This window comes from Mastigoproctus giganteus, chromosome 13 (genome assembly GCF_048544385.1).
Source record: "Mastigoproctus giganteus isolate SK-2022 chromosome 13, ASM4854438v1, whole genome shotgun sequence".
NCBI lineage: Eukaryota > Metazoa > Arthropoda > Arachnida > Uropygi > Thelyphonidae > Mastigoproctus > Mastigoproctus giganteus.
The window spans coordinates 157,381,862-157,409,233 of record NC_143587.1 but is presented as its reverse complement, the minus strand read 5'-3'; the positions used below and the strand labels follow the sequence as shown (position 1 = coordinate 157,409,233).

Here is a 27,372-nt window from a genome sequence, read left to right as displayed (position 1 = left end):
ATCAGGCTTAATGTTGAAGTTTGCAGATGATACAAAGGTTGGCAGGGTTGTTAATGACAGTAATGGTAGTGTGCTACTGCAACAGGATCTAGATAATTTGGGCAGATGGGCTAAGAAGTGGCAACTGAAGTTTAACCTTGACAAATGCAAAGTACTGCATATGGGTAGAAGTAACCCCAGAGAAACATACCAACTGTGTGGTACTACACTTAAGGTGGTAGAGAATGAAAGAGACCTGGGCGTAATTGTGCAGTGAGATATGAAGTTTTCTAAGCAATGCAGACAGGCTGCCAGGGCAGGTCATGGGGTTTTGTCAATGATATATAGGAATTTTGCTAGCAGGGTAAAGGAAGTGATTATCCTTCTGTATAAGGCAATGGTCAGGCCACGCCTTGACTACTGCGTACAGGTCTGGAGGCCTCATTTTAGGAAGGATGTAGATTTACTTGAGCGTGTACAGAGAAGGGCAACAAGATTGGTGAGGGGAATGAAGGGATCCTCTTACCAAAAGAGGCTTAAGTTCTGCAAATTGCAGTGGCTGGAGACTAGGCACCTGCGCGGTGATCTGATTGAGGTGTATAAGGCCTTGAATGGGTTGAGTACGCTGAATTCTGATGGGATCCTTCCTCTTGTTCAGATTACGAACCTAAGGGGGCATAAATTCAAATTAAGAAAAGACAGATGTAGATTAGATGTGCGGAAATTTGCCTTTAGCCAGTAGGTGGTTAATTGCTGGAACAAACTTCCATCTGTCGTTGTGGAAGTTGATAGGTTGAATAAATTTAAGGAGGAACTGGACAGGCATTTGGAGAAATGGTGTGATTTTTTTTTTTGGCTGATGCTGCATAAGCTCATACACTTGCTTTCTTGCATCAAATGCCACTGCTGCTACTACTACTACTATTACCACTCTCTGTCTTCTCCCACTCAACCATCCCTTTATCCATAGCAGCAATTTGCCTCCAATACCACACTTCTCCAGTTTGTGCAGCAGTCTTCCACGTGCATCAATATCAAAAGCCTTTCTAAGATCCAAGTATGTGGTATCAGAATTATTCTTTTCATCCAGTTCCTTTGTGACCACATCATAGTATCAAATCAGATTGGTCAGACAAGACGTGCCCTTAACAAATCCATGGTGTGACTGAGCTATAACTGAAGTCTTGACTAGATGATCCTGCAGTGCTTCTTTAACCAGTGCCTCAATTAACTTCCCTGGAACAGAAGGTAAACTAACAGGTCTGTAATTACTTGTGTCACCCTTTGATCCTCGTTTGTGAATTGGGATCACATTTGCACATCTCCTCTCCATGGGTACCTCCCCCCTGACTCCAAGGAAGCTCTCATAATTATGGCTAAGGGTTTGCTTTCTTCCTTTGCTGCCTCCTTTAATATAACTGGATAGATCCCATCCACCTCAGGTGTCTTTCGTATGTTTATCATCAACAATTTCTGCTCCACTTTGCTCTTAGTTATTCCAAAATCAGGGCTTAGGGGAACAGGGTGTTATCAGACACTCAGTCTAAAATACTGATGGATCCAATATCTTTCTATTTCAGAAGATTTAGGAGAAGTCCAGTTGGCCTGCCTCCCTAAAATCCACTCCTACACACCTTCTCGATGGTAAGCCCTGTTACATCACTTAGGTGGCAACAAACGTGTAGAGTGGTTCTCTTCAAGACGCCCGGTCAGCGTGAAGAAGAAAAGACCAAACCCTCCAGCACATGACAGTAAGATGAAACAAATGGCCCTTAGTCCCCAGCAGCTTTCGCTTTCCCTCTTATGGCAGAAACTGAACTTGGCCTGTTACAACGTAAGATCGCTCATCGGTGAAGACAGGATATTAGAGCTGGAAAAGGAATTAAAGAATGTGAATTGGAATATCATCAGTTTGGCTGAAACAACAAGAAGAAATGAATCACATATAAGTTTATCAAGTGGAAATCTACTGTACACCAATGGAAACAGTGAAAGGAGTGAAGGTGGAGTTGGCTTTCTGGTCCATAAAGATATAAAAAACAACATTTTGGAATTCAAAAGTACATCACCAAGGGTGTCAAGACTACTACTACTACTCAGGATTTCTAAGAGGTACAAGCTAAAGGTTATAATGATTTATGCAACAACATCGAGCCATGATGATTAAGAGGTTGAAGAAATGTACACCGAAATTGAGAGTCTTCTAGATGAACAGAAAACTCACTACACTATCATTAATGGGGACTTCAATGCTAAGGTTGGAAAGAGACAAAACAGCACATAAAGGGGAACTATAGGAAAATTTGGAATTGGTGAAAGAAATTAAAGAGGTGAAAGACTTGTGGAATTTGCAGAATCTTGAGGCATGTCAGTAATGAACACTTTTTTTTCAAGAAAAGGGTGAACAGGAAGTGGACACGGAGGAGTCCAAATGGATTTACAACTAATGAAATTGACTTCATCCTCACTAACAGAAGATATATAGTGAATGATGTTACCGTCCTGAACAAGGTAAATGTTGGAAGTGATCACAGAATGGTAAGATGCACACTTGATATAGATGTAAGAAAAGAAAGGAAAAAACTGACTTGAGTAAATAATATGTAGGTCTTTGAGATAACAGAAGAGGAGAAAAAGCAGTATGTACTGGAACTTAAGAATAAGCTTGAGATTCTGCAGACTGCTCAGGACCAAGATATCGACGAGGAATATTACAACTTTCTGAAAGTGATAAAGCTCAAGAAACCTATAGGTAAAAAGAAATCCAAAGAAGAAAAAATTAGTCAAGAAACACTTGTCATGATGAACGGATGATGACAAATGAAGAGCAAAACACTGACAAGGAGAAAATTGAGTTTTGACAAGAAAATTGACAAGGAGAGAAAGAGACTCAGGGAGGACATAAGAAAATTTAACACAAGAAAAGTAGAACAAGCATTAAGGAAAAACAAAGGATTTAAATCAGCAGCCATGAGCAGTAATACAGAAAGACAAATGATACTAAACCTGAAGAATAGTAATTGTGTACTTATAAATAGCAGAGAAGGCATAATTCAAATAGCAGAAGACTGCTGTAAAGAGTTATACAAGGAGCAAGGGAATGATGCCAGCAGTGGGGAAGGTGGATCTCAAATTAGTAACACATACAATGTACCTGATATCCTTCCTGATGAGGTAGAACATGCGTTGAAGAAAAAGAAGAGTAACAAAGCCCCGGGGGAAGATGAAGTTACTGTAGAGTTGTTAAACTTGGGAGGAAGAGACATAACACAAAAACTGGCAAGACTCTTCACAAAATGCATTAGAAAAGGTGTGATGCCTAAAGAGTGGAATAATGCAATCATAGTTTTGCTGCATAAGAAAGGAGATAAATCAGAAATGGGAAATTATAGACCAATTAGTTTGTTATCCCACAACTGCAAGTTGTTCACAAGGGTCATTACTAACAGTTTATAAAGAATACTTGATGAGAATCAACCGAAAGAGCAAGCTATCTTTAGGACAGGATTCTCAACTATGGATCTCCTTCACGTAATGTCAGAGCTAATGGAGAAAGCAAATGAATATAAAACACCATTATGCTTGGCATTTGTGTATTATGAAAAGGCATTTGACTCTATACAGCATAAGGCAATTTTTTTGGGCACTGGAAAGACAAGGCATAGATACCCCATATATTATGATTTTGAAGAAAATATATGAGAATACTACCTCCTTTATGAGACTAGACATAGTAAATTTAAAATTGAGAAAGGAGTTCGACAAGGAGACACAATATCTTCAAAGTTGTTTACTGCAGCCCTTGAGGAAGCTTTCAGAAGATTAGACTGGTTACAGAGTGAATGGAGAGTACCTAAACCATTTACGATTTGCAGATGACATTGTGGTCATAAGCCACGATTCCATAGAATTAGAGGAAAATCTTAATCAGTTATGCACAGTTACTAAGGATTTTGGACTAAAGATGAATATGGCTAAAAAAAAGTAATGATGAACAAGTATGCCATAGAAAGGGATATAATGATTGAAGTAGCAGTAATTGAAAAGGTGGAGTCATATACTTATCTGGGAGAAGTCATTAGCTGTAATAATAATAAATGGCTGGCATTCAAGAGAAGAATAAATTTTGGATGGATAGCATTCAGGAAATATAGTCACATACTGAAGAGGAATATCCCAGTTTGTCTGAAACGTAAAATAATGAACCAATGTATACTCCCCACCATGACTTATGGAAGTGAAACTTAGGCACTCACCAAAAAGAATGGAAGAGAAGTAGAGAACTACACAGCGAAGAATGGAACAAATTATATTGGGAATCAGACTGTTAGATAAGAAGAGAAACACATGGATTAGGCAGCAAACTCAAGTAAAGGACATTCTTATCAAAAATGGTCTTGGGCAGGACACATAGCTCGAAGACATGATGACAGATGGACTAAGAAAATAACAGAATGGTACCCAGGAGGAGATAAGAAAAAAACCTGGAAGACAACAACGGAGATGGACAGATGAAATTCATGAGTTTGTGGGTAGTGAATGGATGGCCATTGCACAAAACAGAAGGAACTGGAAAGTTGCTGGAGAGGCCTTCATCCTGCAGTGGATTGAAAATGGCTGATGATGATTACAAAATCATCTAGCTCACTGCCAGAGTATAATTCACATCTGGAATTCCTCTCCCTGAATAACTCCTCATATGTGAATGTAGATGTAAATACTCTACTCTACCTGAGCAGGATCATCAACAGTTGAACCATCAATATAAAATGGACTAATCTGATTCATTCCCTTCCATCTAGAGTTTACTTAAGTAAAGAACTCTTTGCTGTTTTACTTTGCATCCTTTGCCAAAGATTTCTCATAATTTGCTTTTGCCTGCCTAACCTGCTTTGTGACTTGGTTACAGACCAGCGTATATCTATCAGAGGCTTCCGTTTCACCTGTTACTTTATATGTATCCCATGCATTTTTCTTCTCTGCCACGTGTCTCATTAGTTCATCTGACATCCATTTAGGCCTAAAACTTGGACAGTATTTCTTAGTTGGTATGAAAAGTCTGGTAGATTCCAAGGTTAATTCTTCGAATGCTTCCCATTTTGAATTTGCTGTTGGTAACAACATCAGTTGTTCCCACCGTATAGAATTTAAATAATAACAAATAACAACATAATGGCGACGACGGTAGTCTCAGACCACCGTTGTCACCATTACGAAAGCAAAAACCCTTCCCTTGTGGTAGGGAAGGGTTTTTGCTTTCATAATGGTGACCTAATGGTAGTTACCTCTTTAAGTAAATCCAACTTCAGCATACTGTGGTCATTGCCACCTAGTGGTTCCTTTATCTGCAGATTCTTAAGGCATGAAGAATCACTACTGATAATCTGATCAAGAGTATTACTCCTAGTTGCCTCCCTAACATGCTGCTGTAGAAAACAATCATCCAATAAATCCACAAAAGCCTTGGTAGTGTGTGAGTGTCCAACCCACAAATTCCAGTCAATATCCGGGAAATTAAAATTAAAATTAAAATTACTGGCCAACTCTCTTTCTCTGTACAGTTGTTTATTATATTCATTAGGCCTATAACACACTCCTACTCTCAATTTTGCAATTTTGTTTTCCCAGTGCTTATGTCACACCAAACTGATTCGACACTGCACTGTCCAGCCATATCAACTGGCTGTACTTCCTTGGATTTTATGTGTTTCTTAACTAATAGCATAATCCCTCCTCCCTTCCTATCTTGTCTATTCTTTCTGTAAAAAAAAAAAGGTAAACTGCAGCCGTTATCAACCCACTGCAGGATGGAAGTCTCCTCAACAATTCATGCTGAGGGAAATGGACCATAATCTGCCACGCTGGTCCGGTGTGGGTTGACAGATCGACCGTATTTAGCAGTCAGGGTCTTGAACCCCGGTCTATTCAAAGAGCATGTGCTACTGCACTCCCGCTCCTGACCACTCGGCTATGGAGGCTGTATCCTTCCTGTACACATTGAATTCCCAAAATTCCATTTCTGCATTCCTTATATCTTGTAACACCATGTCTCTGATATCCCAACAATATCTGCCCTTGATGTTTTGATCAACACCTCAAATTCATCAAATTTGTTTACCAAACTCCTAGCATTGGTGTACACACAAGTATACATGCACCACCTGTTCCTATTATTTTATTATTATTATTATTATTAGCTATATGGTGCAAGAAAGCCTGTGGCTTATGCTGCACCAGCCAAAAAAAATTCCCGAGTTACCCTGAGAGAGAGAGAGAGAGAGACATAAGTAGAAGGAAATCACCAAGGAAGAGAAGAATGATGATATCCAGCTCAGGACCCTGGGTGTGCCAAGCCCATACTCACCAGATGTGAGCCCCTGGGGTTATTTCTTAGCTACCCTAACACAGCCCACGTGTTTACTTGTTCCGCAATGACTCCCAGCAGTCTCTGAAATTCTCTGCACCTTGTTTTCCAGGCTGCTGCTCATTCCAATAGAAGTAGTGCAAGAATCACTTTCACCTCTGCCAGCGGCTACTGTTAATCTATTAGTCTATGTATCCCTCCCAAGCTAGCAGTTTTCCGACCCACCTGACACTGCCTCAATAGCATGCAAATATTCTTGCACCCTTTTAATTTAAGTGTATCCCCTCCCTGTAGGAGCAGTCTTTTCTGTAACTAGACTTGTAGAAAGTGGCTACCTTTGTTTAGATGTGGTGAGATGAGAAATATGAACACATTTTTTAGAGTTACTGAATTAAAAAGTACAACAAGCAGTCACTAGTGAGTGACACTAATTCATTTTGAAATCCAGTTCATGATAACCAAAATTTCAGGAAAATGACAAATTGATCAACTGAAGGAAAAGAACTGAAATTGCAAAGTTCTGATAAAAGCAGTTTTGAACATGTCACCCAATCTGATAATTCTAGGCATGTTATCCTCACTCATGCAGTTCATGTTTGTCTCTTTTGGCTTGAACAAAGCAGTTTGCTTGTTTCTTTTAAACATTGCCATTGTTATGGCATTGTTCAAAAATTTCAACATAGCTCTTCAGTTCATGTACTGAAGTAATTATTCCTAGATAGATTGAAGACAGATGTGCAAATTTGTTTCACAAACAAACAGTTTTTAAACCTTATTCTTCCACTTTGGAAATTGATTACTATAGCAGACTAAACCAGGTGGATGTTTCTGACTTACTCATAAGCCAAGATCATGGAAAGTCTAAAACAAGAGAAGAAGATTTGGTTCATTTTCTCAATGAAGTCTCCTTTATGACTGCATGTGCCTACCTGGTGTGCCAGTTTCTATGAAAAAGTCTTTTTCTTATAAATGTTGAGGTAGTGCAAATTTCATCAATTGGCAGTCCACATTTTCAAATTTGAAGTTTTTGTGTACAAGTTTCCAGTATTTTTGGTGTTGTTAATAATAAAGAAATAGATGAAGCAACAGATATTTTTTGGCTTCAGTTCTGGAAATTTCAGTGTGGGAACTTACAAGATGCTCTTATGAAAAATGGAAGAACTGATGTGCTTGACACTTGTTAGTAAATCAAATCTTTCAAGAAAGCTCCTGCATTTTACAAAAATCTTCCTGTTTATCACCTGTTTCCCCCCTCCCAAATCTCCTGTTTTCCTTCTGCTTAAAAGTTCCTGTGGCGAAGGTAAAGAAAGCTTGCACGAGAACGACGAGAAACGTCGGATAACTTATGCGGAAAATTTGTTTCCCGATACGGCACTCTAGCGCTGCTCACTCGGTAAACAGACGGTAGGTGTTATTGGTCTGGAGCAAAGTCAAGAACGATATATTGATTGACAGGTAGGCATGGCAAATGATGTGCTGATTGGTGCACGAACACAACACACGATGACATCGGTTTAGTATCACTTTGGGAGCACTAACGGCAACTTGTCCTAATTGCACATGCCCTAACCTTTTTTCACCATTACAGTATTTTGTAATGGTGAAAAAAAGGTCATGTTACCTCGACTTGAATCCCATGGGAACTTGAACCCCTTCCGAAGTGGAGGGGGTAACATAACCTTTTTTCTTTAGAATCAGTCATATTTAGAAATACATTCATAAAAAAATAATTTTTTTTATGACTGTATTTTTATTTTCTTGTTCAATAATATGCCCTAATGGTGAAAAAAAAAAAGTCAGGTTACCTCCACTCGAATCCCATGGGAGCTTGAACCTCTCTCGAAATGGAGGGGGTAACCTAACCTTTTTTCTTTAGAATCATGGGTGGGCTAGCACATAAATTGTTTATTAACAAAATATTAATTTTCTATTACTGTAATTTTATTTTTAAAGACACTCATGTGGATACACATGTATCATAACGTCAGTCAGAACCTTAAAAGATTCATGGCTACTGTTACCTGTTCACTGTTCATTACAAAACTATTATGCACTATTCTTTACTGGTAAATGCACATCATAATGCCAATCAATGACTACACAGTAGCTTGTCATCTGTCGTGCCCACCACCAATCATTTCATCATCTGCAATGCCTACCTGTCAATCAATATATCCTTCTCGATTTCGAGTCCAGACCGATAACACCTATCGTCTGTTTACCGAGTGAGCAATGCTAGAGTCCAGTGTTGAGAAACTAATTTTCCGTGTAAGTTATCGGACGTTTCTCATCGTTCTCGTGCAGGCTTTCTTTACCCTAGCCGTGCCTGCTTTCCAGCTTCATCCCTTCACCCACCCTGCATATTTTACTTCCAAAGAAATGTGCTTATTGAGATAACTGTCAGGGCTTGTGAAAGTGGAGTGGTGTAGTTGCTTTCAATTTCGGAACTATTTTTGGTACACCTGCACCTGCTCATCCATTACACTATGAAATGCTGTTTACCAAATGCATAGCTCTCAACTGTACTTTTATTTCACTCTCAACTGTACTCTCAACTCAGTAAATGGGTACCTGCTTGTGATGTAAACATTGACTTAAGTTAGTGGTGATAGGCAATCAAGCAAGCATTAGAAGCAGCCACTGAAGTATACCCGAGAAAGGATTGAAAGATATATGATATAGACTTGTTACAAATGATGAGTGGCCTTTGTTACCATTATATTGTAGTGTGTATGTTTTAACAGGAATTTTGTGCATAACTTCCACTAACTTTTTCACTTAGAATCATTCTTTTGATTCTAATTGATTTTATTTTAGATCACCATTCCAAACATTTTGAAAATGCTGTAGCTTGGAAAAGAAGCTTTTCCAGACACACACTTATATGAACTTCTTTTTTTTTTTTTCATTTTGTTATACAGAACTACCTGTATAATTTTGTTGGTGCAATTTAGAAACATCCTGTATATTGCACTGTAAATTTAGCATAAGTACATAAGATTGAGCTTTGTAACCAAATATGTAGTAAAATATTTTTACAAATATGTAGTGTCAAATAATCATGTTAGTAAGATAGATTTCTCAGAAACTGGATGTTTATAAACTGGGAGGTCACTATACTGCATTGTTTTCATGCATTAGTTCTGACAAGAAGCAATATTATCTAGCTATATGTCAATTACTACAGTTTTATAATTATCAAAAGCACAATGTCTTTCTCACAATGTGAGTCATACTTTCAGGATTGATTCAGGTTCTGAAAACAATGTTTTAACTCATATAAATGTGTCAGATTCTGAACAGTTATAGAGTTATGGCTATTTGAATTTTAAAAAAATGGCTGTGAAGTTTTCAGAGGAAAAAAATAATAAAAAGCAACTTACATCTGGTATAAATAAACATTTTACTAAGTATGTGTCTGCTTATTCTTATTTATTATTTTTGATCAGCCATTTTTTTAATATTCAAAAGGCCATAGCTTCGTAACTGTTCAGAATTGGACACACATTTGTATAAACTTTTTTTTCACTATTTTCAGATCCTGAAAATAAATCCCAGATGTTATTAAATGCTCTCTGTATAAATTGGTTGCATTTATAAACATTTCTAAGTATACTGTTTATTCTTTTTATCACATGTAAGTTAATAAGTGATTAACTTCTTTTTAAAGAATTGTATTCACCATGGTGACTGTCCATCAGGTAGCATTTAGTGAGAAGTGTGTTTGCCCTGCAGATGATTCTCCAGATGATATGTGGCTAGGGATCTGCCTTAAAAAGCTTGGTATTCCAATCATACATTCACCATTGTTTCATCAGGTAATTTAAAAATTAATAACTTTTATTATGCATGAGGTTATCAAATTCTTCGGTCTAAAGGAGTCTGTGAAGTCCCTCCCTATTTTTTATACTCCCATAGGTATTATGGATTTTCTATGGTATTATGGAAACAGAAAGTTATAAAAATATTTTGGTAACAAATGAAATTTATTCAGTAATGTTTGATTTATTATGAAATTGAAAAGCTTCAACATAAACTAAGATTCAAGATATATGCACAAGTTGTCTACATACCTCTCTGACCTTTCCAGCTCATTTTCAAAGATCTTTTCATCTCATATAATGCCAAGAACTTAACGACTTTTGTTTCTAAATTCATCAGTGTCCTCAGTTTTTAATTCTTACATTTCTTTGGCCAAAGAAATGCGCAAATTTTTATGTTGTGCTTTATATCAGAATTAATATAAAGCATAACATTCACTAATTGGTTTTTTTTCCTAATTTTAAAAGAAAATAAAGACGCTTTTGATTCATTACTTAAACCACATAAACAGCTTACTCTCTTTGAGAGAAAGCTGTTTATGTGTCTTATGTTCCCTTAAGCTCTTAGGGAGAGACAGCATACATGATGTATTTAATTTTTCTGAAATCAGTAAACTACATTCTGTAATGAAAATAAAATTGACAAACAACTACAGATATCTGAATAGAGACTGCTTTTTCAGTAAGAAACGAAGAAACCAAAGTGATTCCTAACTGAAATATTTCAACACAAAATACTGTATCCATGAACACTGTGTCCTGGTGCACTATTGTCAGAGAAGCCCATGCACCACTAAACACTAAACCAACCAACATAACATTCAGTCATTCAATTTCAAAGATGTTGGAGAACCAACCATGGCATATATACAGTTCTTGAATCAATAACTATCCAAAACTGGCATATAAAATTAATTATTAATAATGGATTCTGTAAAAGACTGAAAGTGATCTTGAGAGACTACAGAGCCCAAAAACAATAAGCTAGTTTGTAATCAAGTCACAAAGGAGATTAGGCAAGCGAAGACAGATTACAAGAAATCTTTAGCAAAGGATGCTAAGAAAAACAGCAAGGATTTCTTTACTTATATAAACTCAAATTTGTAAAATAATAAGAGAAGTTTACCTCAATATAGTACGTAGAATACTTCCGTATGATACTCTCCAGAGATTAAAATGAAAAACTTACATTAGAGTAACAAATAATTTAAAAAATAATCATCATCATCATGAACTTGGTCCAGCTTAGGTCTTTTAAGACCTATTCCGTTGTAGCTCTTGGAGGTGGCCTTGATCTCACTATCGTCTTGGTCGACCAACATCTCTCTTGCCTGTAGGTTTGTAGTTAAAGGCTAATTTCGGGATCCGGTCTGGGTTCATTCTTTCTATGTGGCTGATCCATTTTTCCTGATACCGTTTTATGTCATTTACTATGTTATCTACTTTTAATTTCTCGTGGATATCTAAATTTCTTTGGTGGTCTAGTCTTGTAAAGCCTAATAATGGTCTTAAAATCTCATTTGTGCTGCTTCTAGTTTGTGTGCATCTTTCTTATTTAGGACTCAAGTCTCACAGCTGTAGAAGAGGGCTGGTTTTGAAGTGATGTTGTGCAGTCTGTAATTTTGTTTCAGTTGTAATTTGTTTTCCGAAGTTGCGTTTAATCGTTCCATTCATTTTATTATATTTATGTAGTTTAGTGTGGATGGCTTTCCCTTCATTTGATATTAAATTTCCCAAATAGGTGGAGTCAGATATTTGTTCTATTATTTTATCATCAATAACAATTTGACTCTTTGTATGCTTTTTCCACATAATCCCATTGATTTTGTTTTTGAGGTGGAGATTTTCATCTCGCACTTTTTACCTTTATTCAGTTCATTCGCTGCTATCTGTAGTTCATCTTCAGGATTTTGCAATTATATCTTGATCATCAGCATATAATATAGTTTGGATTTTATTCCTGTTGTTCAACTGTATTCCATTGTTAATTGTTTGTTTCCATTCTTTAAGAATTTTATTGATGTAGATATTAAATAAATTTGGTGATAGTCCACATCCTTGTTTGACTCCTTTATTGGTGTTAATTGGGTCTGATAGTTGGCCATTAGAATATTTTATACAGACTTTTGAGTTTTTATATAGGCTTTGCATCGCTTTCCAGAATTGGGTTGGGATATTTTCTTCACATAGAATCTGATCTGCCAAAGTTTTTCCCGGTTTACATTGTGATATGTTTTTTCATAATCGATAAACAGCAGAAATGTTGGTAGATTGAATTCTCTTCTTTTCTCCAAAATTTGTTGTAATGAGAAAATAGCATCCATTGTGCTTCTCCATTTTCTGAACCCACATTGTTGTTCTTCTAAAATTGTTGATTGTATTTATTAAGTTTATTCTTTAGTATGTTAGAGTATAGTTTTGCAGCAGTTGACAGCAGTGTTATCCCTCTGTAGTTGTTAGGGTTATTTCTGGAGCCTTTTTTGTGTAAATTGATTACTATTCCTGTTTCCCAATCTTTGAGTATCTGTTGCTTATGCCAGTGGTGTCAAACTGGCAGCCCACGGGCCGCATCCAGCACCCGAAGCAATTTTACATGGTCTGTGAATACATTTCAATTATATATTTGTTGTAAATACGGTGCTTATAGTTTTAGAGACATAGAGATATGGACTGAGCTTATGTTCGCGACTACTATTGAAGGAAAAAGAGATAGAATAAATAGGTTGGAGCTTTGTCTTTGTCACTATATGCTTGTATGCCAGGCCACGTGGCTGGGGTAAGGTGGGAGAACTTCACACGTTGGTACAATCAGTAAATTCAGTTTGCCAGCCGACAGTTAATGGCGCTTCAGTATTCTGGTGTTTTCGATTTTTTTCTATTGAGTTGGTACTTCTGATATATATTTTCCTTGAGTCAGTCACTAGTTGGTTAGCTGGATGCATAGCTGCGCAGTTCATATTGCTATATAGATGGTGACAAACTAACATACAGCTTATAAAACCTGTTTATTTGTGCTTGTTGTTAGATCTACAATGTAGATCTAACGATAAACGATAGGTATTGATATAATGTAGATTCAACATTGTATCAATATGTATCATTTAGAATTGTGCATAACTTTTGAGTGTTGCTTTCATACGAAAATTCATCTTGTTAAATTAAAGTTGTAAATAAAATTATAATGGTGATTTTAATTAAGAGATGAGATTAAACTGCAAACCATGTCTTTAACAAAGGGTAAAAGAAAAGTGGACGAAGAAGGATGTGTTTTTCAAGATAAATGGGAAATTATGTACTTTTGTGGTGTTGTGCGTATTCTTATTGTATTCTTTTGGAACTGAATATCAGTTCCAAAAGAATACAATTTACGTCGCCATTACAAAACGAATCATAAAGAAAAATTTGAAATGTTGTAAGGCAAACTGAGGGAAGAAAAGTTACAGTTTCTGAAATCTGGCTTACAACGACAACAATTTTTTTACTGAAGCAAATAAATCCAGTGAAGCAACAGTTCATGCAAATTTTGCTCTCGCACACATCATTGCAAAACGATCAAAACCATTTACTGATGGCGAATTCCTTAAAAGATTGTTTGATTAAGTCTGCTGAACTTCTTTGTCCTGAAAAACAACAATTATTTAAAAATATTAGTTTGTCAGCCAACACGGTAGCGGAACGTATTAACGAAATCGCTAGTGATTTACGATGTCAGTTAAAAGAAAAAAGTATAGATTTTGCAGCATTCTCAATAGCAGTTGATGAGAGTACTGACATCACAGATATAGCACAACTTGCCATTTTCGTACGAGGTGTTACTGATGAATTTGAAGTGATTGAAGAATTATTGGAAATAATTCCTATGAAAGGAAAAACTGATGCACAAGATATTTTTTCTGAAATAAAAACTGTAATAGATAAATATAAATTAAGTTGGGATAAAATGGTTGGGTTTGCAAGTGATGGTGCAGCTGCTATGGTTGGTAAAAAAACTGGAGTAGCGGTAAAATTAAGAAATATAGTGAAAGAAGAAAAATTTCAGAATAATTTTTGCACTATACATTGCATTATTCATCAAGAAGCACTTTGTGCCAAAAGGTTGCAGATGGATAATGTCATGTGAAACAGTAAACTTTATCAGTGGACGAGCTCTGAATCATTGTGAATTTGTTGCATTGCTGAAGAAATTGAAAGTGAATACGGAGAAGTGATTTATTATAACGAGGTGAGGTGGTTAAGTCGAGGAGCTGTATTAAAACGGTTTTTTGATTTAATAAATGAAATCAAAATTTTCATGACACAAAAAAATAAAACCATCGACGAGCTACATAATGACACATGGTATAATAGATTTAGCATTTCTTGTTGACTTGACCGGCCATTTAAATTTCTCAATAAAGAGCTGCAAGGAAAGAATAAACTTATCACTGACATGTATGCTTGTATTAAAGCTTTTAAAGTTAAATTGCAATTATGGGAAACACAACTGGAATCAAAAACTTTCATACATTTCCTACATCTTGAATCTTGCCCTATTATTTCAAATGAAAAATCTCAAGAATATGCAAGAAAAATAGCATCATTACGACAAGAATTTGAAGAAAGATTTAAAGATTTTAATGATTTGTAGTCCAATTTGACATTATTTTCATTACCATTAAAACGAACTTGAATAACGCACCAGAAAATCTACAAATGGAGCTAATTAATTTACAGTGTGATATAAATCTTATTCAAAGATTTGAAGATACAGATTTTATTAACTTTTATTCATACTTGTCAAAAGATAAATACCCTCAGTTACGAATTTTTGCAATAAGAATAATCGCTTTGTTTCGGAGTACATTTATATGTGAACAGTTTTTTTTGCGGTTGAAAATTAATAAGTCTAAGAAAAGAACCCGATTGACCGATGAGCATCTACAATCTGTGATGAAGATAGTTTCTAGTAATTTTTCTCCAAGGCTAAAAAATATCAGAATCGAAACACCATCAAGTGTCAAGTTGTAGTAAGAAATAAAGAAGTTTATAATTATTTACATACAAACATATGTATTTTTTCTGTATGTGTCGAAGAAAAATTTAATAAATAAAAGAAAGAGAATAGGTTGTCATTATTTATTCTCAAGTTTTGTCCCACTTGGAAAGTTTTCATAGTTTGTTTATTTTTAGTTTAAGTTAAAAGTAAGTTATTTAGTAGTTAATTCAACATATTAGAATTATTTGAAATAAATATCAGTCTGAAAATTTAATATTTAGCTGTCAATATGTTTGAATTACAAAGTGTAACCAACAGAAATTTCTTGCAGGTATCAACCTTTAGATTTCAGATAGAAACTAAATATAAATTTGAATTTTTTCCTTTGAATTATTATTATTATTGTTTACGTATGTTTTGATAAATATTTAGTAAGTGATTGGGCATCTAAAGAAAATAGAAAAGAAAATTTAACCAAAAGAAAGAGTCTCATAATTTTAGACTGGGAGAGAAGGAGAAAAATATAAGTTTGAGAAATAAAAAGTAAGTATAGAGAAAAACATTGTAGAAAATACAATTGAATATTATTGAAATAAATTTTCAATTCAACCATGTTCGAGGCAAATTAAATTTTATAAAAGTAAAATTTCCAAACTTATTATAAACTTACACGCAACACACCACACACACGCGTAACACCAGGTTATAAAGGGGTGGTATCCATACATTAGGGGTAAGTACGGTGCAATATATATATATTCACTCTCATTTTGTTAAAAAAAGATTCCGGCCCGTCAGCTGCTTTCAGATCGTGCATTTGGCCCTCATGCAATTTGAGTTTGAGACCACTGGCTTATGCCATATAATGTTAAATAATTTTAGTAATGCTTTTTTAGTAAGGTGCCCCCATATTTAAATAGTTCTACATTCAAATTGTCTATGCCTGAGCTTTTTCGGTGTTTTGATTTTTTGTAATATTAACTCTAGTTCTTCCATTGTTATATTTTCTTCATATTTGGTTACCATAGATTCATCTTCCAATTCCCTAGTGCCAGGGTTATATTATAGTTTGGAATAGTGTTGCTTCCATTCTATTATTAGATCATGTGGGTCTAGTTGTAATTTCTTAAAAATTTTAAAACCTCTTCTCTGTGGGCCCGTGATATCACGTTCTAAAGATTTAACAAATTTTTCCTAGTCATCTCGTCGGATTCTTCTGGTTAGTTTTCTGACTTCTGCTCTAAGCTTTTTATATTTTATGTGTAGATGTAGGTCTTTAGTTTGTAGGAACAGTTTATAGGTCTTTTTTTCCTCATTGATTGTTTGTTTCAATTCTTCATTCCAAGTTCTTAGCTAGTTTTTATTTTTTATAGGTTTATATCCAAGACTTTCTTCAGCAGCTCCCAGAATTGATTTTTTCATGTTTGACCAGATTTCCTCAACATTATCACTTTCATCTGATTTGAGTTTATCTTTCAATCAACTTTCATACAGGAATTTAGTGCTTTCATCTTCCAACAAATGTATTTTTAATTTCTTAGTAGTTTTTGTTGGTATTTTCTTTTTTTTATTAAGATAATTTTCTTTTTATTTTGAAAGTGCTTTCTACTAGGCAGTGATCACTGTCAATTTCACTGCCTCTGAATACTCTATTAGTGTCTCTAATTTTGTCAATTAAATTATCATTAATGAAAATATAATCTATTATAGACTTTGTGTTTCTTGCTTCCCATGTGAATTTATGGATATTCTTGTGTCTGAAAAAAGTATTTATATTTTAAGTTTATTAAAAATGCAGAAGCTTATCAGGTATCTTCCATTATTGTTGACCACAGTTCCGACTTCTGATCCTATACATTTGTCTACTGATTGAGCACCAACCCTTGCATTAAAATCTCCTGCTAGTATGAGATAACTCATTTTTGTTAGTTTGGTCTATGATCTGTTGTAATTCGTCATAATATTTTGCGGTTTCGTCAGTGTTATGTTCTACTGGTGCGTAGATGCCAATGATTGTTATTGTATAAGATAGAATTTTTAGAATTAATTTCAATATTCTGAGTGATATCCAAGAGTAATCTAATATTTTGTTTTCCCATTCTTTCTTTACTAAAGCAGCAACTCCCGATGATGCTCACATTTCACTTGGTACACCGGAGTATATCATTAACTATTTCTTTGGATCCTTTATTCTTCTTTTTTGTTTCGGTAATGACTACTATGTCAGTATTTCTATTTTTTAAAAAATAATTAAAAATCAATTTAACACAATAAAATTCAATTTAACACAATTAAAAATTAATTTAACGCAATTAAAAATAAGAAAATTAATTAAAAGAATTTAACGAAAAAAATTGCAAAACGATTTTCTTTCCTGACATTGCTTTTCGACAATAAGTCGTGATTACAAGAATGAAAATTACTAAATAGGTGTGAGTATGAAACTTAAATAAGGATTATTTGTCTTCATGCATGCACGTAAAAGCCCACGAATCGGAGATGAGATATGACCGATGAACACTAACAGAATTTTCGTGTAATTTAATTTTTACGGTTTCTGCAATTAATAGTCATGTATAATTACATTGGACACTAAGTATTTTGGCCTTATTAAATAAAAAAGTATGTTTTTCATTAACGGCGTGAAAGGCTAATTCTGACGCTGCTGAATGAGAAGCACGAACTGAGGCTGCATGTTGATTAACATGAATAATCAAAGGAAAACGCGTCGAACCCTGGTAAGACGAGTCACAATCACTGCAAGAAATGTTGTATACCAGGTCATTAATTTGTGTTGCGAACGAGGAAAGGGCTGAGCGATTATTCAGTATAGTATGTAATTTCTGTGTTGGCCTGGCCACAATTTTAAATTCGGTATCTTTAAAGAAGCTATTTGTGCCACTGTTCAACATATGGGACAGAAATAAAGAATTTTTTGATATTACTATTGTTGGTTGGTGTAGTATTTTGTATCCTGTCCTTAGCTTGTACCCTAATTCGGTTTATTGTAGCAAGTGGATAACCCCTGTTTAAGAATCTGCTGTTTAATATTTGTATTTCTGAGCCCAAAGCAGATTCCGTCGTTGAATATTTGTAGGCATTTAGAAATTGATTAAAGATAATCGATATTTTGTAGGTGAATGGGTGATAGCTGTTATAATGTAGAAACATACCAGTGTTTGTAGGTTTTCGATAGATGTTAAATTGGATTTTATTTGAGTCCCGAGTAAGCGTGAAATTTAGCAAATTTAATGACTTTGTGTCCGTATCCTCCCTTTCCAATGTAAATTTGAGCTTAGAATGAATATTATTAAACGAATGTAAAATGTCTTGGATAGTACTACTATCAGTAATAACTAGAACATTGTCTAAATACCTCCCATAGTATGTGATACGTGGCCGAAAAGGCATCAAATGTATATGCTCAATCCCATTGGCAAACCAAAAATTTGTTTGTACACTTTGTCTTGAAAGGTGATATAGTTGGCCTCAACTAACAGTTTAATTAAGTGAAAAATTTCCTTAACAGGAAGCTTTTATAATTAATCGGTATCGAGTTATTATTTAACATATCCCAAATAATATCTAATGTGTATTCAACGTTATTATTTAACATATCCCAAATAATATCCAACGTTTACATTTGTATATAATAAGGTAACATCTAGTGAGAATAAATTGTCATTGTCGCCAAGTCTACAATCCTTAAGGTTATTAAATAATGTATCTTAGGTCTTAATCCCAAATTGTATCGCCTGTTTTTTTTTTTTTTTAGGAGCATTAGCAACTAAGGCCATATTGCTCCGGGATATGCGGTGGTCATTCCCTGACCTTTCCGCATCCTCCGTATTTGCTGGTGACGGGCTCGAACCACGGTCTAATCAAGAAGCGTGTGCTACGCACTGCTGCTTCTTCCCACCTGGCTACGGAGGCGCCGTATCGCCTGTCTAAAGGGTTTTATAATGCTATATACATGTGTGGCTAAGGATGAAAATGCCAAGTTTCTGTAGGAAACAATAGGCCAAATAGGAAATCCAGTCTTGTGTAATTTTATCTGACCAAAAAGTGCAGGAATATTGTAGATTCTGGCCTTCAATTCCATTAACTGAGCCATAGTAATGTAGTCGTTTTTTCGATACGTGGTTAATGTTTTATTGTATTGATTGACTAAATTGGTAAATAGTATATCTCTAAATAGGCCTACAAGGCTGGGACAATTCATATCGAACAATTAGATTCTACACCAGCCGGTATTTAAATAAACAAATTCGGAGTCCAGTGTGTCAGAATGGCATTAGCAAAGGATGTTTTGTTAAGTACTAGGTCTCCTCTTAGTGTTAATGATATTTGTGAGGGTGTGGAGTTCTGCTTATCCAGTACCACCATGGTTTTCCAAGATGTCATGTACAGTAAACCCCCGCTATTCGCGGGGGTTACGTTCCTGAGAAATGTCGCGAATACCGAAAATGCGAATACTGAGTTATGGCTCCCACAATAATAAAGGGGTTCCGTTCCAAAGTGTGAAATATATAAGAAAAACTAGTCTAAAATTTTGTCTATGTATGTATTATATGTACCTTCATAATATGACTAGGTACATAGACAGTACATAGTGAAATGCAAGCATAAGGCATCGAAATGAAAATAAGAAACAATTTAATAATAAATGTAATATTTATTAGAAATTTCAAACAAATCTTTCAAACCAGTGCCTTTGCTAGCTAAAAAACTTATCCCGCCAGTGCTATCACCAGTTTCGCTAAAGTGTTGATAAAGGAGTTTTGCGTTTTCACGAATGATGAGTGAACTTAACGGAATTTTATTTTGAGTTCGGTCTTCTATCCACAGATTTAAAGCTTTTTCCATTTTTTCTAATTTAACATCACGGGTTACAGAGCAAATTTTTGAAGCAGTTAGCGCATTTTCACGGACACTACGGCGGATTTTTTCTTCCGATTTTTTGATTGATCGTACCGTTGACTCATTGATTTTATAATGTTTTGCCACTGAGGAGACACTTTCACCATTAGAAATTTTGTCTAATAACTCAATTTTATTCGCTAATGTCATCACTTTCTTTGATCTTTTCACATTTCCCTTGTTATTCGTAGCCATATTTTTTTTTTTTTTGGCAGTTGTTGGCGCATAGGCTTCTGTGGCCATAATGCACCTCCCAAGGTTTTTGCAGTACTTTGATCCAAGCCCGAGGCGGGAATCGTACCCGCGACCTTTGGGTTGCCAGACAGGCACTTTACCCACCCGGCTAGCCCGGTTGGCCCATATTTTTGTAGGGGTTAGAAAAAACTTGTCCACAATAAAGTCACTTTCTTCTGTTAACACACTCGAAAAAGTCTGTTTTACACTGCAAACCGGTAGATTTATCACTTTTGTAATCATATCAATTTATAAATTGATAAATTTATAAGCATATAAATTAAAAGCAAACAACGAAAACTTCCGTGACAAGCGCATAACACATACTGAACAAGGATTAGCAAGAAACATCCACGCTCGCGATTTTGTCACCCGTCTCCCCCACCCGAGCGCTGTTTTGACCGGGAAAGATAATTTTAGCCACGCCCATGTTTTTTTATGGGGGAAAATATTCACGGCACTTTAAATTTCACATTTTTTTAGGTTTCATTTTATATCAAATCAGCGATCGCGAATACGCGAAACCGCGAATACAGATACCGCGAATAGCGGGGGTTTACTGTATAAGCAGATCCATGGCACAGCCATGGGTTCCCCCATTAGTGCCATAGTGGCTAACTTAGCTATGGAGGAGTTGGAAGTTCGAATTTTTGAGGGTTTGGAATTTCCCATGCATAAATGGAAAAGATTTGTTGATGACACATTCACCATTATACAAAAGGGGAGGGAGGATCAGATACTTGATGTACTTAATAGCTTCTCCCCTTTTATTAAATTTACTTTGGAGGTGAAAGCAGAGGGGACCCTACCATTCCTTGACGTGTTGGTTATTAGGGATGGTTGTAGGCTCAAGACCAAGGTGTTTAGAAAGCCCATGTGCTGAGGTCAATATACTCATTATACCTCGGCACAAGCCAGCCAACACAAGGGTATTGTTGTCAAGGCTTTAGTAGATAGGGTGTGTTCCCACTGTAGCACCTCCGAGGACAGAGATAACGAAATTATTCATGTCACGGCAGACCTCAAGAAATGCGGCTACCCCCAGAGGGTGTTGGACAGAATTATTAGAGGAGTGGAGTCCACCCGTTCTGAGCCTTTCGCCCCTGTGAGCACTGCATACATTCCCTACTATCCAGGCCTTTCAGACCACATTGCACGAGTAATTCGGGGGTGCCAGATACGCTGTGTGCAACTCCTGGGACGGAGGTTGTACACAGTGATATCTTGTGTCAAAGACCCCATAATAAAAGAAGCCAACAGTGGGGTGGTATACGAGATTAAATGCCCGGATTGTGGGGTGTGTTATGTAGGTGAGACGGGGCGACGACTGAAATACCGTCTGGGGGAGCATATGAGTGCAATAAAGTCCGCAAATTATGGGAAGTCTACCATGGCAGAACATTTCTGGGAGAAGCAACATCAAATCTCCCCGGAGGATGCTGCCATCACGGATCATGCACAGGGGTTCTGGGACTGTAAATGGCTCGAGAGTTTACGTATTGGGGCAACTAGCAATTCCATTAATAGAGAAAAGGGTGTGCGTTTACATCCCCTCTTGGAAACCGTGGTTCTTGGGCGAGATGAACGGTTCCAGCTAGCGCGCTCCCGAGCCATTTCCGGTTCCGTTGCATAAATGGGAAATTCCGGCCTTACTCCCGAGGAACCATGTGACGATTGCCGTGGATCTGCTATTTAAGGATGTGCCACACAGCAGAAATATGCTGTTGAGAAAGGGGATCGCTATCTCCGAAATCTCCAGTTGTTACGGTATTTTATTAATTGTTTTTATCATCATATTTTATATTTTTGTATTTTATTGTAAATTAAATCACATCAGTTTTAGACTATTATATATTTCATTTTATTTAATTTCATTTCATTTTATACGCTCATATTTTATTTTATTGTAAATAAAGTGTTTTAGTTGCAGGATTGGAATTTGTTTATTTGAATACCGGCTGGTGTAGAGTCTAATTGTTCAATATTGGTAAATAGTGCCAGGTCTACTTCAAGATAAGTGGAGGTATCTAAAACAACTGATTCTAACTTATTAATATAATCAGGTTTATCAAGTATTACCACTGTTATCTGCCCTCTGTATAATAATGTCTTAATTTTCCCGAAGTTCAGGTAGAGCCGAACTGTCATGTTATTCAATTTAGGAAGTCGCATTTCTTTTATATTATTCGCCACTTTGTTAACTTGTTGAATAAATAAATCTTTTTGTGGAACATTACGAAGTCCAAATTCAATATGAATTATGCACTGTTTTTTAGGTAATTTTTGAGGTTGTAAATTATAATTTAATCCTTTGGATAAAAGTGAAATCTGGTCCTGCGATAGCATATAAGAGGAAAGATTTGTAACCTGTTGATATGTCGGTTTGTTGAATGCTGGGCAAAGGGATGTTTGCAAACTAGCTGATGTATTCTATGGTAGCATATTGTGTGTATGGGGGGGGGGTTGTCACCCAACTTGTATGCACTAATTTTTTTTTGTTAAATTCTTTTAATTAATTTTCTTATTTTTAATTGTATTAAATTGATTTTTAATTGTGTTAAATTGAGTTTTAATTATTTTTTAAATTATTTGTTACTCTAACGTAAGCTTTTCGATTTTTTCGTTTTAATTTCTAGAGAGTATCATAGAGAAGTGTTCTACGTACTATATTGAATAAACTTCTCTTATTATTTTACAAATATTGATATCAATGTAGAACGTATTGAGATTACAGCTCTGGTTCATACTACCTAATTCATTTTTTAAACTCTTATTGACTATTTCATTCACTTTCTTTCTCTCCAGGTATAACCTATCGATACACATAATTATGGGGGATTTTTTGAACAGCTTGGTGCAAAATTATGTTAAATTAACACTAAGATACTCAGCTCAAAGTTACCATATTTCATTTCTAAAATATTGTCTTCAAAACAACATTGTTCCAAAGTTTGCTAGGGTCAATTTAAATCAAAAAATTTCAGGCATAAAACAACTAGCACTTGCCACATCGCATAGTATCGTTAAACTTGCCTTAAAATCTCGATATACTAATAAACAAAAATACCTCTACCAGGTTAAGAAGCTTTGCGATAAATCAAAAAATTATCTACATCCTAACGATTGGTCTGTATTGAAGACCTCCATAGATTTGCGATGGGAAGCACCGGCCTCAGATATAAAAAACAGACATGTTAACAAATTACAAACATTATCGGTACGGTCAAGACACGTTCATACGAATTCTAATGCATGTGCGTAATTGATATTGAATTTGGACTTCGTAATGTTCCACAAAAAGATTTATTTATTCAACAAGTTAACCAAGTAGTGAATAACATAAAAGAAATGCGACTTCCTAAATCGAATACACATGACAGTTAAGCTCTACGTGAACTTCGGGAAAATAAAGACATTATTATACAGAGTGCAGATAAAGGAGATACAGTGGTAATACTCGATGAACCTGATTATATTAATAAGTTAGAATCAGTTGTTTCAGATAACTCCACTCATCTTGAAGTAGACCCGGCACTATTTACCAATTTAGTCAATCAATACAATAAAACATTAACCACATATCGAAAAAACAACTGCATTCCTATGGTTCAGTTAAAGGAATCGAAGGCCAGAACATACATATTCCTCCACTTTTCGGTCAGGTAAAATTACACAAGACTGGATTTCCTATTCGGCCTATTGTTTCCTACAGAAATTCGGCATTTTCATCCTTAGCCACACATGTATATAGCATTATAAAACCCTTTAGACGGGCGATACAGTTTGGGATTAAGAACTACGATACATTATTTAATAACCTTAAGGATTGTAGACTTGGCGACAATGACAATTTATTCTCACTAGATGGTACCTCATTATATATGAATGTAAACGTTGAATGCACATTAGATAGTATTTGGGATATATTAAATAATAACTCGATACCGATTAATTATACGAAGCTTCCTATTAAGGAAATTTTTCACTTAATTAAACTGTTAGTTAAGGCCAACTATATAACCTTTCGAAACAAAATGTACAAACAAATTTTTGGCTTGCCAAAAGGGATTGAGCATATACATTTGACGCCTTTTCAACCCCGTATCGCATACTATGGAAGGTATTTAGATGATGTTCTAGTTATTACTAATAGTAGTACTATCCAAGACATTTTACATTTGCTTAATAATATTCATTCTAGGCTCAAATTTACATTGGAAAGGGTGGATACGGATAAAAGTCATTAAATTTTCTAAATTTCATGCTTACACGGGACTTGAATAAAATCCAATTTAACATCTATCGAAAACCTGCAAAACACCGGTATGATTCTACATTATAACAGCTATCACCCATTCACCTACAAAAGATCGATTATCTTTAATCAATTTCTAAATGTCAACAAATATTCAACTACGGAATCTGCTTTGGGCTCAGAAATACAAATGTTAACCAGCAGATTCTTAAACAGGGGTTATCCCCTCTGCAACAATAAACCGAATTAAGGTGAAAGCTAAGGATAGCATACAAAATACTACACCAACTAACAATAGTAATATCAAAAAATTCTTTATTTCTATCCCATAAGTTGAACAGTGGCACAAACAGCTTAACAGATTCTTTAAAGGTTATGAATTTAAAATTGTGGCCAGGCCAATACGGAAATAACACACTACATTGAACAATTGCTCAGTCCTTTCCTCGTTTGCAACACAAATTAATGACCTGGTATACAACGTTTCTTGCGGTGATTGTGACTCGTCTTACCAGGGTTCGATGCTTTCCTTTGAATATTTGTGTTAATCAACATGCAGCCTCAGTTCGTGTTTCTCATTCAGCAGCATCAGAATTAGCCTTTCACGCTGTTAACGAAAAACATACTTTTTTATTTAATGAGCCCAAAATACTTAGTCTCCAACGTAATTATACACGACTATTAATTGCAGAAACCGTAAAAATTAAATTACACAAAAATTCTGTTAATGGTCGTTGGCCATATCTCGTCTCCGATTCGTAGGCTTTTACGGCATGCGTGAAGACAAATGATCTCTATTTAAGTTTCGCACTCACACCTATTCGGGCGCCGACCGGGCTAGCCGAGTGGGTAAAGTACCTGCCCGGCAACCCAAAGGTCGCGGGTTCGATTCCCGCCTCGGGCTTGGATCAAAGTACTGCAAAAACCTTGGGAGGTGCAATATGGCCACAGAAGCCGATGCGCCAACAACTACCAAATCAAATCAAAATCAAAAACCTATTCGGTAATTTTCATTCCTGTAATCACGCCATAAGGTCGAAAAGTGGTGTCAGCTTCAGGAAATAAAATCGTTTTGCAATTTTTTTCGTTATATCCTTTTAATTAATTTTCTTATTTTTAATTGCGTTAAATTGATTTTCAATTTTGTGAAATTGATTTTTAATTATTTTTTAAATTATTTGTTACTCTAATGTAGGTTTTTCGTTTTAATTTCTGGAGAGTATCATACGGAAGTGTTATACGTATTAAGCATAAACTCTAAAAGGAAGGTGATGAACCAGATTGGTCCACTTGATATCGATGGTTTCACTGTAGATGATCAGTTTCAGATAGCAAACAAACTGAATGAGTATGCTGCATCTACATTCACACATGAGGAGTTCTTAAGGAAGGAAAATACCAGACGTTTATCAAATTATAACAGAGTGCTTAATGATTTTGTAATAACTATGAGCAAAGTGGAGAGAAGTTGTTGAAGTGAAACACAGGAAAGGCACCTGGGCCAGATGGTATCTATCCAGTTATAATGAAGGAGGCAGCAAGGGAAGTAAGCAAACCCTTAACCATAATTATAAGGGCATCCTTGGACTCAGGGGTAGTCCCCATAGACTGGAGATGTGTAAATACATTCCCATTCACAAAGGGGGATCAAAGGGTGACACGCATTATTAAGATAAGTTAGTTTAACTTCTGTTCCAGGTAAAATAATGGAGTCACTGGTTAAAGATGCATTGCAGGATCATCTAGACAAGACTGGAGCAATAATTCAGACACAGCATGAGTTTGTTAAGGGAAAGTCTTGTCTGACAAATTTGATTGGATACTATGATGTGGTTACAAAGGAACTGGATGCAAAAATAATTTTGATATCATATACCTGGATTTCAGGAAAGCTTTTGACACTGTTACGCATGGAAGACTATTGTAAAAATTGGAGCAGTATTGAATTAAGGGTAAGTTGTTACAATGGATAAAAGGGTGGTTGAGTGGGAGAAGACAGAGTGGAAATCAATGGATACTGCTCTTCGTGGACTAATGTTATTAGTGGAGTTCCACAGGATTTGGTGTTGGGCCCTCTGTTGTTTTGTATATTTATCAATGATATTGATGAAGATATATTGGGCTTAGTGTCGAGGTTTACAGATGATATAAAGGTTGGCAGAGTTGTTAATGATAGTATTGCCAATGTGCTACTGCAACAAGATCTAGAAATTTTGGGCAGATGGGCTGAGAAGTGACAACTGAAGTTTAACATTAACAAATGCAAATTACTGCCTATTGGCAGAAGTAACGTTCCCAGAGAAATGTACCAACTGTGTTTACTGCACCTAGGGTGGTAGAAAATGAAAAAGACCTGGGCGTAATTGTGCAGTCATATATGAAGTTTTCTGAGCAATGCAGACAGGCTGCAAGAGCAGGTCATGTGGGTTTTGTCGATGATATACAGGAATGTTGCTAGCAGAGAAAAGGAGGTGATTATCCCTTTGAATAGGGCAATGGTTAGGCCATGCCTTGAGTACTGTGTACAGGTCTGGAGGCATTTTAGGAAGGATGTAGATTTGCTTGAACTTGTACAGAGAAGGAAGGGCAACAAGATTGGTGAAAGGAATGAACTGGTCCTCTGACCAAGAGAGGCTTAAGTTCTGCAAATTGCAGCGTCTGGAGCCTAGGCACATGCGAGGTGCCTGTGCCTCTGGAGGTGATCTGATTGAGGTGTATAAGGCCTTGAATGGGTTAAACACACTGAATTCTAAACCTAAGGGAGCATAAATTCAAATTGAGCAAAGACAGTTGTAGAATAGATGTGCAGAAATTTGCCTTTAGC

General features: G+C 35.8%; 1 protein-coding gene across 2 annotated transcripts in view; it reads left to right on the top strand.

The window, feature by feature from the left end:
• Positions 1–27,372, top strand: part of LOC150076548 (beta-1,3-glucosyltransferase) — a 377,468-nt gene that overhangs the window by 337,302 nt on the left and 12,794 nt on the right. For both annotated transcript variants that reach the window (XM_090387063.1, XM_090387062.1), the window contains exon 12: positions 10,014–10,161. In XM_090387063.1, coding sequence (XP_090243189.1) covers positions 10,014–10,161 — 148 coding nt within the window. The remainder of the gene's footprint in view (positions 1–10,013; positions 10,162–27,372) is intronic.